Here is a 14,085-nt window from a genome sequence, read left to right as displayed (position 1 = left end):
CCACCACTTCATCTGAGCAAAGTGACGACAAAATGTTTGTTACAAAGCTGATTCACCATCAATAGCTTTCTTTTTTCCAGCTTTGAGGAGCTCCTCCGTTTCCTATTTGCACTGCACTGTGGGACACTTCCCACCAACTGTTTCTCTTTTCAGTCTGCAGTCTGACTAATCTGATCTATACTTTATTTTTGTCACCTTTCAGCACTAGCACTACAAACTCCAAACATCTTTGACTTGGTGTGTAGTATGGATTTGGCACACAGCGTCAGTTTACACCCCTTATAATCCAACATGTCAGGTGCAGCTGCGTTGCAGTCTGGCTTTGCTGGGGGGGAAACTGATTTCACAGGTTCTTCTGCAACTGAATTCTCCTTCTGTTACTTCTGACACAAAAATGAAACTGGATGTTTACTGATGTGGAAAAAAAAGTTTTCCTTTGATCGGAGTAGTTTTGACCCTTTGCCAAAGCAGCAGTTCAGGAAAATACTTGTTTAGGTGACATGTTGTGTAAACTCAGTCACTAATTTTCCTCACCTGTTTCTTCTGGGTTGAGAGGGCTGGAGTCTATTCCAACATGCACTGGGAAGAAATGTTTGGTGGCCCAGCTGAAGGCCACAAACTGAAACGTGTTGGTCTGACAATAAAGGTGTTCTTCATACTAGAAGTGTTGCTGAAGTTTTGACCTTTCCAGATGTTTTCTCCTCTCCATCTACTCTGGAAGAAGCCGTGCTTGAAATGCCTGCTCTGTTTCTACAAGATGATGGATCAGTGAGCAACTTCACTCTTTACAACACTGCCACCTGCAGGCAGGGAAGCTGTAGACCCAAACAAGATGATCTGACGCGCCGACATTACAAATCTCTTCGCTGAGACGTTGCTGACGATGTTTAGGACGTCTGTGATGATGAAAACTGAGGATTCGAGGTCTCTTTAAACAGCCAGAGAGCAGAGCCTCCACCCGCTCTCCACCTGCTTCATCTCCACACCACCATCAGTCACGCATGTCAAACCCGTGGGGGACACTTTGGGGAACAGCCATTTTATTAATCAAATTTGAACTTTGTGTTAGTTTCTCTTTATTCCAGTGCCACCATGGTGAACACTCATGTTAAAAATAAAAAGTGACATTTTTTTTTTTTTTGTTAAAATGTGTAATCATAATGAAGACAGTTCAATCATAGAAACTAATCATAAAAACTGACATAATGACCTCACAGCATTTTGGATCAAACTCTTCTCCCTTCAGGCTAACTCAAAGAAACAGAAAGAACAGAAATGGGCCAGGGTAGACAGGAACAAAAAAACGCTTCTTACGTATATCCACATTTTTTTTTTTAGATATTTCCCATAGACATTATAGGTTTGGTTTGAAGGGGGGATTCTGCTGGATTGTCTCACGTTTTTTTTCCCTGTAGAGGAGCATCACTGCAATGCAGCAACAGTAAATCTACTGAGGAGAGTGAGAGCCCTGAAGACTCTACCTAGTGCACTGAGAGTAGGGGGATCTATCCGGACACACTTGAGTCGGGGTGTTGTGAAGTGCAAACCATTAGTTCTCTAAACCCTCCCTATACTAGCTAACATCATTTACCACCCTGGCAAACAAGCAGTGGTAAACTACACCTGAATACATAGCTGGAGAGTGTCCGGCCCTGTAAGTATACTCACAACATAGTTATTTTTCATCATTACAGTACAGTATAGAGCAATAGTTTTTCATATACTTTTCATATCTTTTTTCATATTGCACCATCAGAGAATGGGACACAGAGAAAGATCAACAGAGACTCCATTTCCTAATTAAAACGAGATATGTGCAAACATGACTAAGGACTTTATTAACCAAATCAATTCTTCCCTGTAATATCCACAAATAAAAGCGATTTCTCTTTTTATATATATATTTATAGTAATAAGAATAATAAATCTTCACATTGGATCATTTCATAGTGTGACAAAATGCTCGACTGGGCTGTCCAGCCACGATCGTAATCCTCATTGTCTTTTAATTGGTCAGTCCCCATGCATCCATAGGAAATAGATTTTTTTTTTCTTCAAAAAAAGTAACAATTTGAGAGCAGCTGAAAAGTTTGGACTTGTGTCAATTGCTTTCATTCCAAGATTTCTCCCAAGTTTCATTCAGTGTTTCAGAAGGATATTCCATAGGAAAAAAATGACTCCAAATCGTCATCTTCCACTCCAGAAAAAAAAGATGTCCGGGTTCTTATGAAAACATTGTAGTAATGGTGATAATAGATTTTTGGTAATCGATAATTAATGATCATTAATAGCTGACAACTAACAATTAATAATCACTGATTAATTATAAAGAATTAACAATAATCAAGAATAAATAATGCTCCCTCGTTACGTTACTCAATTAGTTTGGCAAAGCTCCGGCTGGAGTCGTTTCCGATGAGTGAATTTTTTCCCAAGTGAAACAAACAAAAAAAAAAAGAGAAAAAAGAAAGCTCTAAAATAAATAAAAGGAGATTAGTAAAAGTGACCCCGCCCTTGGAGGGGGGACATATATACAGAACTGCGTGGTGAAAGTCAGTTTACTGCACTTGAGTGTTAAGTCCAGTGTTAGAGTGAGTTCTAGTCCTGCCCCAGGTGCCCCTGCTGTTATACCAGCGTGTAGGACTTTGCGTAGGGGTTGCTGCTCTGTTTCAGATGTCCTCGCGAGTCAAGCAGGGACTCCTGGGAGGTGCTGAGCTTGGCGGCCTGGGCCAGCTCTGAGCCCTCTCTGTGTGGGAGCGTGGCTGCAGAGCCAGGTTGCCACTGGGCCACTGGGTCCCTGCTGGCCTGAGGGGCCTCTGTGGGCGTTGGGGGCGCCATGCGAGAGGGCCGCTTCAGCGAGCGACTCTTCTGGGGCTCCAGACAGGCCTGACCCATGGCCGCTCTCTCCCCACTAGCTGTCCCCCTGGATGAGCCCGAGCAGGACATGCCTCGATTTAACAGGAAGTCCATGCGCAGGTACGGAGGAAGGTGAACCAGCTCGCCCCCTGCAGGTCAACACACACACATCAGTTAGTTACAAGAGAAATCACATGCTGACATTCCTCCCCAGCATCACCTGAACTCTCCAACTTATTTCATTTATGAACTTATGAACACTTGTTAAAACACTCGAGCAGCTGTTTCCATCTGGAGCTGACTGCACGTGTTGGTTTTAGAAGATTTTGTTTTAGACTTTGTCCTCAAAAGAGTCCCTGTCTGTACTCACCTGCATACGTGATGGAAATAAAGCTTTGACAATAAATCATTGAGTACTGTCACACAGACATGGAGGCTTCTGACACTGAACTCATCTAATTCAACCCTCAACCGTCATCCCCTGTCACTGTTGGCTCCATTACACAGTGCTACTATTATACAACTATTAGACTTGACTGTTTTCTTCAAATCAGTAAGTAACAGCAGTGTTTTTATGTTCAGTATGGTATTCCTACCAATCTTAGTATGCACACATCTTACATTTACACACTTCAAAAATTCCCACTTAATAACTGCTGATTTAGCTTATTTGTCACTTTTTTAACTTCTTGCGGCAAACATTATGAATGAACAAGATCTCCTGATCTTACTGCTGTTATTGTTTGAGTCTAAATGGTGTCAGTTTCGAGGTGCTTTCTTGAAACTACAAAGAAAACTCCTTGACAGATGAGCAACATAGCAAAATTGTTTTCTATTTGAAACATCGTCGAGAGCAGATTTAGGATCTCCGTCACTGACACTGTTGGATGTTGTAGGTAAGGTGACTTTCTGGAGGCAGCGTCTCACTCAGAGCTGCTGGCGTATGAAGTGCGGCTCATGTTGTGGTAAAGCCTCAATTGTTCATGTTGGTAAAAGAAATCAAATCTGCTCTCATTCCATTTCAACACAGCAGGCATGGTTTCCTACCTTAGATTTGCAAGATGTGTATTTAGTTCTCATGATTTTAGTCAGCAGTGTGAAATTTTAATTGTTAAATATCTCATAATGTCCTATTTTATGTAACTCAGATTGAATTTTCAATTTAACGGTTCCTCAGGTTCTCTCTTTAAGACTTTAGGCCTGACTTACCCAAATGTAACTCAGACAATCATCAGCTTGACCGACTTTTGCAACACTTGGATTCACTGTCAGCATTAGTTAATGGTTGGATATCAGTATTAGACAAGAAGTTGAACTTAAGCTAGTGCTGTTATTGACATCAAAATGAGTTATAGTAAAAGGATGGCATGTGGTCGGGGTCAGGCCGAGACAGATCTGTGGCAGTTGACAGCACGTCCTCACCCGGTCTGTGGGCCTTGGGCACGGCCATGTTCATGACCCGGCTGACGTCCTGAGGCTTGGGCGGGGAAGCAGTGAAGCGGCAGATGCCTGATTCGGACGGTGTGCTGGAGGTCAGGCTGTCGGTGTAGTCGTTGGTGCCTGCCGTCATCTGCTCTGAGGAAGTGTCAGAGATGAAGCATTCGGTGATGGTGAATTTGGCGTGGCGCAGCTGCTCCTCCATTTTGGCGTGCTCATAGGCTCTGGCGAGCTCCTCGTAGGTGGAGGACGCGCTTTCTGTTGACACCATACTGCTCCGTGCTCGGTCTGGACATGGGCCGCGGTTAGTGGAGGAATTAGTGTCAAGAGTTAGTGACAGAATTATTGGGATGTAACGTACTGATCTGTGTTAGAAATGATGGGTCATGTTGTACTGTTATAGCTGTTTTAAAACAGCTGTATCCAGATGTGTTGCTCACCTGTGTCCTGAGATGGGCTGACGCTGTAGCTGTCACTTTCCTTGTCAACAGAGCCTGCTACTCTGGGTGTGGGCAGCCTCCAGTCAGTGCTGAGAGTGTGGGAGGAGACAGGGGGGTGTGGGCGGTTTAGGGTCCACTGGCTGGCATAGCGGTTGCGAGCAGCTGGGCCGGCTTTGGCTGTGCGGCGAGCTGTAGGGTCTGAGAGCGAGGAGGAAACACAGGGTGTTTACGTAGGCCATAGGGAGGACAGTACTGAACTTAATGAAATGGTCATGATAGCAATTATAACACATTCCCTGCTTCTAATATCAGCTGCCACCAACATTTCCAAAACCTGCATCTGTCTTTCCTGGCGACACATGGAGCTTCTGACAGATGTTACCAGCTCAACTCATATCAGCTCACACCTTTCAGACATCACGCATGGTGTCATCACATCGTCTCTGCCAGGATGCTAGTCATCATCACACTCACTTTCTCTGTTAGAAGTTATACATCTCCGGTCACTGAGGACGACTGTGCAACACTTCAGTCAGTTAACTTATGTAAGTGTATCTAAGCTCAGACTTCATCACTCCCAACAAGGCACAGCACAGCACAGCAAGTCCTTGGGAGCGAAGGTAAAGTCTTTCCCTGTAGCTGAACATATACTCAGAGCCGACAGGTGGATGCTGGGTGGGACCTTTCAGGTGTGGAGCACCAGTGGAGTCTTTGACCTGTATTACCGTTATGGACAATGCACATGTGGACACATGTACACACACTGGCAGGCAGGTGACATGACACTCAGACCTGACAATGGTTTTACACTATTCCACTGATGTACAGGTGGTGGTAATGTGTGAAGATATGTAGCAATGTACCAGTGCAGAGGACTGCAAGCTAGTAAACAATGCAGGATTTCAAATAGATGTTTGTTAGACGTAACTCCACAGGACACCTTTAGGTGCAAGATCACATGGGTGTGCTGGATGTGCTGTCTGTTGCAGTGTGAAGAGTGTGGCATTTATTTCATACCAAAGCATTCAACATACACCAGAGGTCAACAAAAGGAACATCAATGGAGGAAAAATACAAATCAAGGAAAAACTACTTGGAAAAAGAACATACCTGACAACAAAACCAAATGTTTATTTCATCTGTTATTAAGTAAAAAAAAAAAAAAAGCGTCCGTACTGGACTTACTGGTTCCTGGTCTGGCATCAGACACATCTACCAGAGGACCGGTGGCCTGGGACAGGGACTGGTAGTGGACTGTGTGGGTGACTGTGGATGACTTCTGTTTCTGGGTCTCCCCGAAGTCGTTATCAGTGAGCAACACAGTGGACCTGTCGTCTGTGGGACAGCAACAAAAACAAGCTTAGCACACAAGTGACCGGGATCATTTGTTGAAGGCATTTCTTGCAAAAAAAAGTGCAGCATATGGCAGCAGGACTCAGCAGCAGTGAGCTCACCAACAGTCTCCATGGTGTCTCTCTCCTCGATCAGGAGCTGGGCTCTGGGGATGTCAATGTGCATGCGGAGCGTCTGTTGCTGTTTGTTAATCGGCTCTGCCGGACGTGTGTTTTTACTGGGAACACAAAACCAAAAGAGATCAGACACTCGTCATAATGAATTCTCCTCAGGCAGAAGCTGATAATGGCTGAGCAGTGAAGTCTCCTTACCTCATGAGCATCTCAGCCAAACTTTTTGCATCTGGAAAACAAACAGATAAACCATCATTTTTCTTGTTGGAGGTAAGAGAGCAGGGGATAAAATCTGTCGTGTTAGATGACCTCTCTCATCTCACCTCGGAGCCTCTTGAGCCTCTGCTCCCTCCTCCTCCTCCTCAGCACCAGCAGCCCGATGAAGATAACAACTATGCCAACCAACACGCAGGAGATGGTCACCATCATCTTCAAACCTTCGCCACCACCAGAGTTGTCCTCACTCACGTTGGGTGCCTTCACCAAAGGTGCGATGGTGCCTGTGCAGGAGTCATATGTGTTATTACAGATACTGTTGCTGTTTAAGACACCATTTGCATAACAGAGAACAACTTTCAGTGTTGTTGTAGGAATTCCCAGAACAAAACCATCTGTGTCGTTGAATGACATCTACTGAATGACAGTAACCGTGTGGTGTAAAAGTTGATCAAGACCACCAGCATCTCAAAGCTTGAGTTTAACATTTCATTCCAAGCAATCACGTACAGGGCCCCACCACAAGCTGCTGCACTCTGCTAATATCTGTACTTGACCTTTTTCAGGATTGGCGGTAATACCTGGATCCCAATCTGCAAAACTGTACATAAATGTCAACGAACTCATCCTTCATTGCTAAATGCTCCGCCTGATTTTTCTCTTCAACAGCTGCAGGATGTCGGTGAAGGAGAGGTGATTGAAGTGGTTGGTCTTCAGAACTGGTTAAGGCAAACTACTGCTGAGCTCCCTCCAGCTCATATTGGAGCTGGCAATGTGCTTTATCTCAAAGGAGGTCATGAAATGATTTAACTCACGAGGTGGTATTCAGTAGGCTTGTGATACAGCCACCAGAGCCAGCATGAAATGTACTTTTATTGCCCAATTCAGTGAGTTATTTCTCTTTGCTCCAAACTGCCAGTGTTAGCCTGACTCAGTATGCGACAGTTGCTGGACTTAGGTCTTTCATCACAGGATCTCTACTTATTCAACAGTCAGAGTGTCAGTGTTCACATTACGCTACGTCCTCAGCATGAATCATATGGACGCAGTTCCCTGCCAGCTTCAGCAGGCCGTGACAGTTCAGTGACTCCGTCTCCTGCAGAGAAAAGAGTGGGACACAGCATCGTTTCCAGCTATTGTGTTAACTCACTGCCATCGTAGCTGAGCGTTGCAAACTTGACTCTCTTCTCAGCATAGCCGGCGCTGTTGTAGACTTTCATCTGCAGCTCATACCAGGTGGCCTCCTGCAGGTCGTACAGGATGTAGCTCTTGGTGAGGGAGGTGCGCTGTGCCGTGGTCCACGTGGGTGAGTCTACAGGCCGATACTCCAAGGTGAAGGAGGTGATGGGGCAGCCACCGTTGTTCCAGCCATTCAGGTTGAGCTTGACCCGAGTGGCATTGATGCTAGTGAAGAGCTCCTGTTCTTTAGAGTACTGAGGTTCTGCAGAGGGACGGAAAGGAAAGCCTCGGTGTGTTAAGATAGAGAAAGAAAAAAGCTGCAAACCCTGGCAGATATGCTTACCTATGACTGGAAATTATATCATTTCTTATATGCATTATCTAAAAATGTGACGCTCCAACTAACAAACATTAAACTAACATTAGAAACACAGTTTTCAGAGGGCCTGGTGATGTCTTCAGATGTCTTTTTTTGGCCAGTCAACAATTATACGACTAAGAAAACAAGCAAACCTTCATATTTGGAATCAGACCTGCAGCTGTAGCCTTTTGGCCTTTTTGCTTAAAAATGTCTTAAACAAGCAATTAATAATCAAAAGAGTTGCTGATTAACTTTCTGACGATGAATTTCATTAATCTCTAATCTCTATTTATTTCAGCTCTAATAAAATGTCCCTCAAAATTAAAAACGGAATGTAAGTTGTAATTTTAACACGTTTGCAGTGTACTGTTTTCCATTTATTAATAAATTAAATTATTAGGAAAGAGAAACGCAATAAAGTGTATGTCTGAAAAATTATTGATATAACATCATTGATTACCAAAACAAGTATTTTTATACCCATTCAGAAGGACGTTATATTTCAAACAATTTGAAAACTATGCAGGATTTATCACATGACAACATGCTAATTGATGGCAACAAATAAAGCCTCCAGAAGGTGATATCAATAAATATACAGTTTTCTCTCATTAGACATACCACTCCTCCATCAATAGATAATACTTTGATGGTGCAGTTACTGCAGTTAAAAATGCATCAAAATCTAAATGATCAACTATATTGTGTGCCCAAAAGAAACGAAAACGTGTTTGTTTATACCTTTCCCATGGGTCTTTGCTTCAATGATCTCACTAATGCGTCCTGGCCCCACTGCATTCTGGGCTGTGAGTGTGAACTTGTACCAGGTGCCACACTTGAGGTTCTCCAGCCGATAGGAGCGCTCACTGGGACTGATGGCAAAGTTACCCCACTGCTCGCTGTTATCCTCCGAGTACTGCAGAATGTAGCCTGAAAAAGAACGAGTTTGGAAATTAAGTTGGAGGAAGAACCCTTCGGGTGCTACTGAGAAAAAGAAAACAACTGAAACAAAAATGTTAAAAATAAAAGAAAAACAAGGTGGTGTCAGCCTGACCTCTGATGGAGCTGCCTCCATTGTCTCCAGGGATCCAGGAGAGTGTTATTGAGGTGGTTGTTGTCTTGGTCACTGTTAGGCGTGGCTGGTCAGGTGGAACTGAAGGACAGAAAAAACATAAATAACTGATTATAAGGACTAGTCTCAGGAAAAAAAAATGTGCACAACTGAAAAGCTCATTTGCATCCCACAGAGAGAGTTTTCTACTATAACAAGGTGTGTAAATGCATTAAAACCAAAGCACAGGTGCAGCACCTGTGCATAGGTGCTATAAATTCTGATGGGTGCCAGTTATTAAGGGTTGCTACATTCAATTCAATTTCTTACCTTGAACCTGCAGGTTGAGGACGATCTTGTCCGACCCAAAGCTGTTACTGGCCACACAAGTGTAGTTCCCAGAATCCTCTGCTTTCACCGTGCGAATAACAAGGCTGCCGTTCCCGTGGACGCTGCGCCGGCTGTCAATCACAACAGGTGCTGGGGTTCCATTGCTGAAACATAGATGAGTTCAGGATTAGCGTTATGTTTTCAGTTACTTTGAAGAGATAAATTCAGTGTGCACATGTTTATTACAGCACAAACTGTCTGCTTGTATTTGTACTGTACTCACATCTCCTTCAGCCATTTGATGGTTGGCGATGGGTCACCCACTGCTTTACAAGGCAGCACAATGTCCCTCATCCAGGGCGTCGTCACTGTCCTGTTGAAGGTCAGGATTCGAGCTGGAGCTGCAAAAATGTACACATGCTTCATCAGCCCACAGAGGAGATGCAGTAACAGTCAGATGTGTTTTCTAAATGATTTCAGAAAGAGTTTGACACATTTGTTATCCTCTCATTTCTCTTTAGCCCCTCAGCTCACTGAGTCAGGGCTAAAGGGCGAGGGGCCACAGTCTGATGGTGTTTCTCTCTCCACCTGAGCAGTGGAGCAGGGAAGGGAGGACATCCATCACCTGGACATCAGACAGGATGTGAACATCCTAACAGGAGCTGAGGGTCCAGACACCATGGGGTCTATCAGCATTTACAATCATCTTATCAGCTCAAGCATGTAGCATGTTGGCAAGGCCAAACACAGGGTGATTTACATTCACCTCATCATCCCCAAACTGTCTTCTTATCAGGAGATACTAGGAATGAAGTACTGTCTTCATGCATCCACCTGGGTTTAAGAGGGTGAAGCAGGGGGATCTCCAACGAGGGATATTGTTTGCATTTTATCTTACAGTACATAGAGCTGCCCTGAGTTTGAAAATGTTATTAAAAGTTAGCAATTGGACCTACTGCAGTAACACCTTGTACTACATTGTATGTATTCCGTCCTCATTCCTATAAAGCACTCATGTTTTAACCTGAAGGAGTCCCAAATAGTGCATTTCAACTTGCACATTTGAGTCCCATCATGCATGCAGAAAAGGTCTCCATTTCCCTGTTTTTCAGCTTGTCATAAACCTCTGTCTCTTGATTAAATGTGAAACACAGTGCAGAGTAAGTATTTCAGCTTGATTCAGCACTGACTGTCAAACTGTACTAAAGACCAGCTCCACCTACCCTCAGCCATGGGTTTGACAGTGATGATCTCACTGGTGTTTCCTCGGCCTGCAGCGGTGACGGCCACCACCCAGATGCTGTACTGACGGTTCCTGCTCAGGTTGGGGATGCGGTAGAAGAACACATCTGGAGCTGCCTCAAACTCACTGCTCACCTGGGTGAGGGAAGACATTCAGGACTGTCATAACCTGCTGCTGCAGATCAAACTCACATCATATCATGTTTTCCATCAACATGAAACACTGACTCACGTCTATTCTATAGTTTTTTACTGTCAACAAATCCCACAAATATACCAAAACCAACATGAAGGACCGTATCAGTAAGTACTGTGTGTGTATTATTCCTCTGTGCCATGGCCACTATGGTCCACTGGCAAACATAAGATTTCCATCCATTGCAAACATTGACTATAGCCGCTTTAAGTTGCTTTTTCACAATATTGCCCAGCTGGTTTAGGAAAATACTTTGTTTTAGGAGCCAATAGCCTCTGAGCTGAGTGCCAGTAGAGAGGTCAGAAAGCATTGAGAGACAGACGAACATATTGGTGGAATTGGTCTCCTCATGGGATTTGTTGACATCATTTGTTTTAAAATGTGTTACCGTGGGGTGCGGGTTGGAGCAGAAAACTGTGTATTTCCTGATGATGCCGTTCACTTTGAGAGGAGGAAGCCAGGACACAAACACCACAGAGTTTGATGCAGCTGCTGCCTTCACACCTGCCGGAGGACCAGGAACTGAAAGAAAAACATGATGTAGTATATATTTTTCCCACATTAAGTTTATATGATTACTCACCAGATCTTGTGGTGCTTTTTATCTTAATTATAAAGCAAGATAACAGATGGCCAAACGTCACATTCTTCAGGATTTCCTGCTACATATAGAGTTACAGCTCACCACTTAATAAACGTTTTTAAGACCCTGCCGCCTTCACATTACCTCATTTTTACCGCAGGGGTTCATTCACTGCTGCAAAATATTCTCAATTTAGCAAAACTGACACTTCACTATTTACTGCAAATATGACAGATACTGTAATTCTTTGATGCCCAACAGCAGTGAATGAAACTTACACTTCAGCACAAGTATGAGCATATTCAGAAAAAGACTCGGTGAGACACAAGCTCGCCTTGACGAGTACAATGTGACAGCTGCCTTTTATTGGGAGAGGTGACTTAATCTTCCTACCATCTTCCTTGGTGCGGGTGTAAATCTGTTCACTGCGAACGCCGTCTCCAGCTCTGGTGAAGGCCAGCACCTGGATGCTGTAGTTGGTATACTTCTCCAGTCCATCCAGCTCCAGAGAGGGCTTAGAGGTCGTCACATTCCTGATCTCTCCGAGCTCTGATGGTCAGAGGAGAGGAGAGAGTGGAGGAATAAAGTCAAATTATGTTAGGACAGCTCATGTCAAAGGCCTTATCCAATGCAAACCTCTCACTGTAAATAATCCAGTGACGTGACAAGCTGCCAACTGGTGACTAATATATTATACAGCAGATCACATACATAAAAGCCGATGTCAGGCTCAAGGTTGTCATAGCACAGCCTTGGATATAATGTCATATTCAGTCACAAAGTTTAAACAACTCTGTGTTCAAGGTCTGCTGTGGTGGCAGCAGGTCTGAACTGGCAGCCTGCTGCCCTCGCCTGTTAGGCTTTGAATTATTGATGTCTTTGTGTGTCCCTGCTCTCTGTCCATGTCTCCTCGTAACAACTGTTTTCATCTCCCGATTGTTTTTCTCTTCTTTCCACGTCTCCCAAGAGATCTGCGAGACCAGCTGCATCTCTGCTTCTTCTGCTTTTAACAAGTAATTAAAATGCCTGGAACACTCATCGCACCGCAGACGTTTTACCGTACAGTAAGCGCTTTTTATGCATGATTGTATTTGTATATCGTGTGTATGTACATATCCAGTTAGTCCAGATACAACCCAGATCCCAAAAAAGTTGGAACCTCACTCCAACCTTGTTTGTGAATGACTGAGTCTTTCCAGGATCAACCTGTTTACCTTTTCTTTTCTTTTATCTTTAGTTGCTCCTGTCCTGACTTGTTTGAAACATGTTGCTGCATAAAATTCAGAACAAGCATACATTTACACAAATCAATTAAGGTGATGATCAAACAATAAATATATTGTCTTTGTAATGTTTTCAATTGAGTAGATCAAAAAGCATTAGAAGGTTATCACATTATGTTTTTAACAGCATCTCCACAACTTTTGAAATTGGGGTTGTACAACACTGAAAACATCTCTAATTTAGGTGTATTGATAAATGGGTAATTAATATTCTGTTCAGCGTTCAGCACAAACAAACGTTCACTTGGTATCATGTTGGGTTGAACTTGGTGAAGCAGCAGCTGCTCTGTAGTGTTTCTGCTCGTCCCATCACATCACAGTTTACAGCTATGAAATTCTTCTATTACCTTCATACTGTGTGTCATGTTTTTGTGTTGCCAGTTGTCATTTATCTTATTGCCCTCTGACTGAAACATTCATACTGTTCTCATGTCTGGACTTCCACAGAAAAATCACAATTCTTTAAATGCTTTATACATCATTGCATATCAACATGTATTCCTACACATAGATATGGAAGAAACAGGATTCTAAATCACGATTCTAAATCCTCTAAATTCAACTGTTTAATTGAGCAAAAGAAAATGTATTTGGTCCTTTTTTTTCGCTTCATTGCATCATTTGCTGCTCTTTTTTGACTCACATTTACATAACATGGAAATGTGCTACATGCTGACTTGCAAGTAGCACACCTGTATGTGTAGCAGCCCATTCACATACAGCGTCCTGCAAGTGTCAAAAATGATTGAGTGCAACATAACCCTGAACTTTTACTGTCACTGATTCCAACACTGTGTCACAGAAGACATGTCTCCCCCTGCTGGTCACTGACATCACATTCTCTCACACTGCTCCTGTCTGAGACTGAGTACTGCAGAACAGTAATTGCAAATGATACATGTTGAGTGTACAGGTAAACCATTAAATATATTAGATTTACATACAATATAAGTCAAACCATTTACAAATAACAACATATAAACTTAACTTTGAGCATTCGCTCATGGAGCTACAGACTGTTGCCATGCAAACTAATCCTGGCTGTCAAGTCCTGAGCCTTCATGTTCTATAGGCATGCCAACATGAAGTGACAGTGCAGGGGTCAAAGGTAATCATGCTGTCACAACCAATCCCTGACACAAACCCGGCATGTGACAATGGCATGGCACTCTGTCTGACTTCCACAGGACCATGCAGACTTTTGGCCAGTAGTCAGACACCCAGAATAGACCTGGGTAACTACAAGCTATATGTTACTTTAGCATCAGTAGCAATCATTGTTACTTTATATAGACACAGCTTTATCCAGATTTTAGCTCACAACCTTTTCATTCAGCAGAGATTACTGGATAAATAAATACTGACCCACACAAAGACTGACATCAACCAATAAGCAAAACAGAACATAATTGATGTGAGGCAATCAAAGTATTTACGTTTGAGTT

General features: G+C 43.3%; 1 protein-coding gene across 1 annotated transcript in view; it reads right to left on the bottom strand.

Moving 5' to 3' along the window:
• Nucleotides 1-2,625: 2,625 nt before the first annotated feature.
• dscama (Down syndrome cell adhesion molecule a) overlaps nucleotides 2,626-14,085 on the bottom strand; it is a 93,030-nt gene continuing 81,570 nt past the window's right edge. Inside the window, exons 19-33 of the mRNA XM_041952023.1 lie at nucleotides 11,751-11,906; nucleotides 11,163-11,296; nucleotides 10,560-10,713; nucleotides 9,620-9,737; nucleotides 9,337-9,500; nucleotides 9,010-9,108; nucleotides 8,697-8,885; nucleotides 7,566-7,856; nucleotides 6,523-6,699; nucleotides 6,398-6,428; nucleotides 6,188-6,303; nucleotides 5,919-6,068; nucleotides 4,734-4,931; nucleotides 4,279-4,581; nucleotides 2,626-3,005 (exon numbers count right to left, since the gene is read on the bottom strand). Coding sequence (XP_041807957.1) covers nucleotides 2,626-3,005; nucleotides 4,279-4,581; nucleotides 4,734-4,931; nucleotides 5,919-6,068; nucleotides 6,188-6,303; nucleotides 6,398-6,428; nucleotides 6,523-6,699; nucleotides 7,566-7,856; nucleotides 8,697-8,885; nucleotides 9,010-9,108; nucleotides 9,337-9,500; nucleotides 9,620-9,737; nucleotides 10,560-10,713; nucleotides 11,163-11,296; nucleotides 11,751-11,906 — 2,660 coding nt within the window. The remainder of the gene's footprint in view (nucleotides 3,006-4,278; nucleotides 4,582-4,733; nucleotides 4,932-5,918; nucleotides 6,069-6,187; nucleotides 6,304-6,397; nucleotides 6,429-6,522; nucleotides 6,700-7,565; nucleotides 7,857-8,696; nucleotides 8,886-9,009; nucleotides 9,109-9,336; nucleotides 9,501-9,619; nucleotides 9,738-10,559; nucleotides 10,714-11,162; nucleotides 11,297-11,750; nucleotides 11,907-14,085) is intronic.

Source organism: Chelmon rostratus, chromosome 14 (genome assembly GCF_017976325.1).
Source record: "Chelmon rostratus isolate fCheRos1 chromosome 14, fCheRos1.pri, whole genome shotgun sequence".
In the NCBI taxonomy this organism is placed as follows: Eukaryota; Metazoa; Chordata; class Actinopteri; order Chaetodontiformes; family Chaetodontidae; genus Chelmon; species Chelmon rostratus.
Note: the sequence above shows the minus strand (reverse complement) of the source record. Positions and strands in the feature narration are given on the sequence as shown.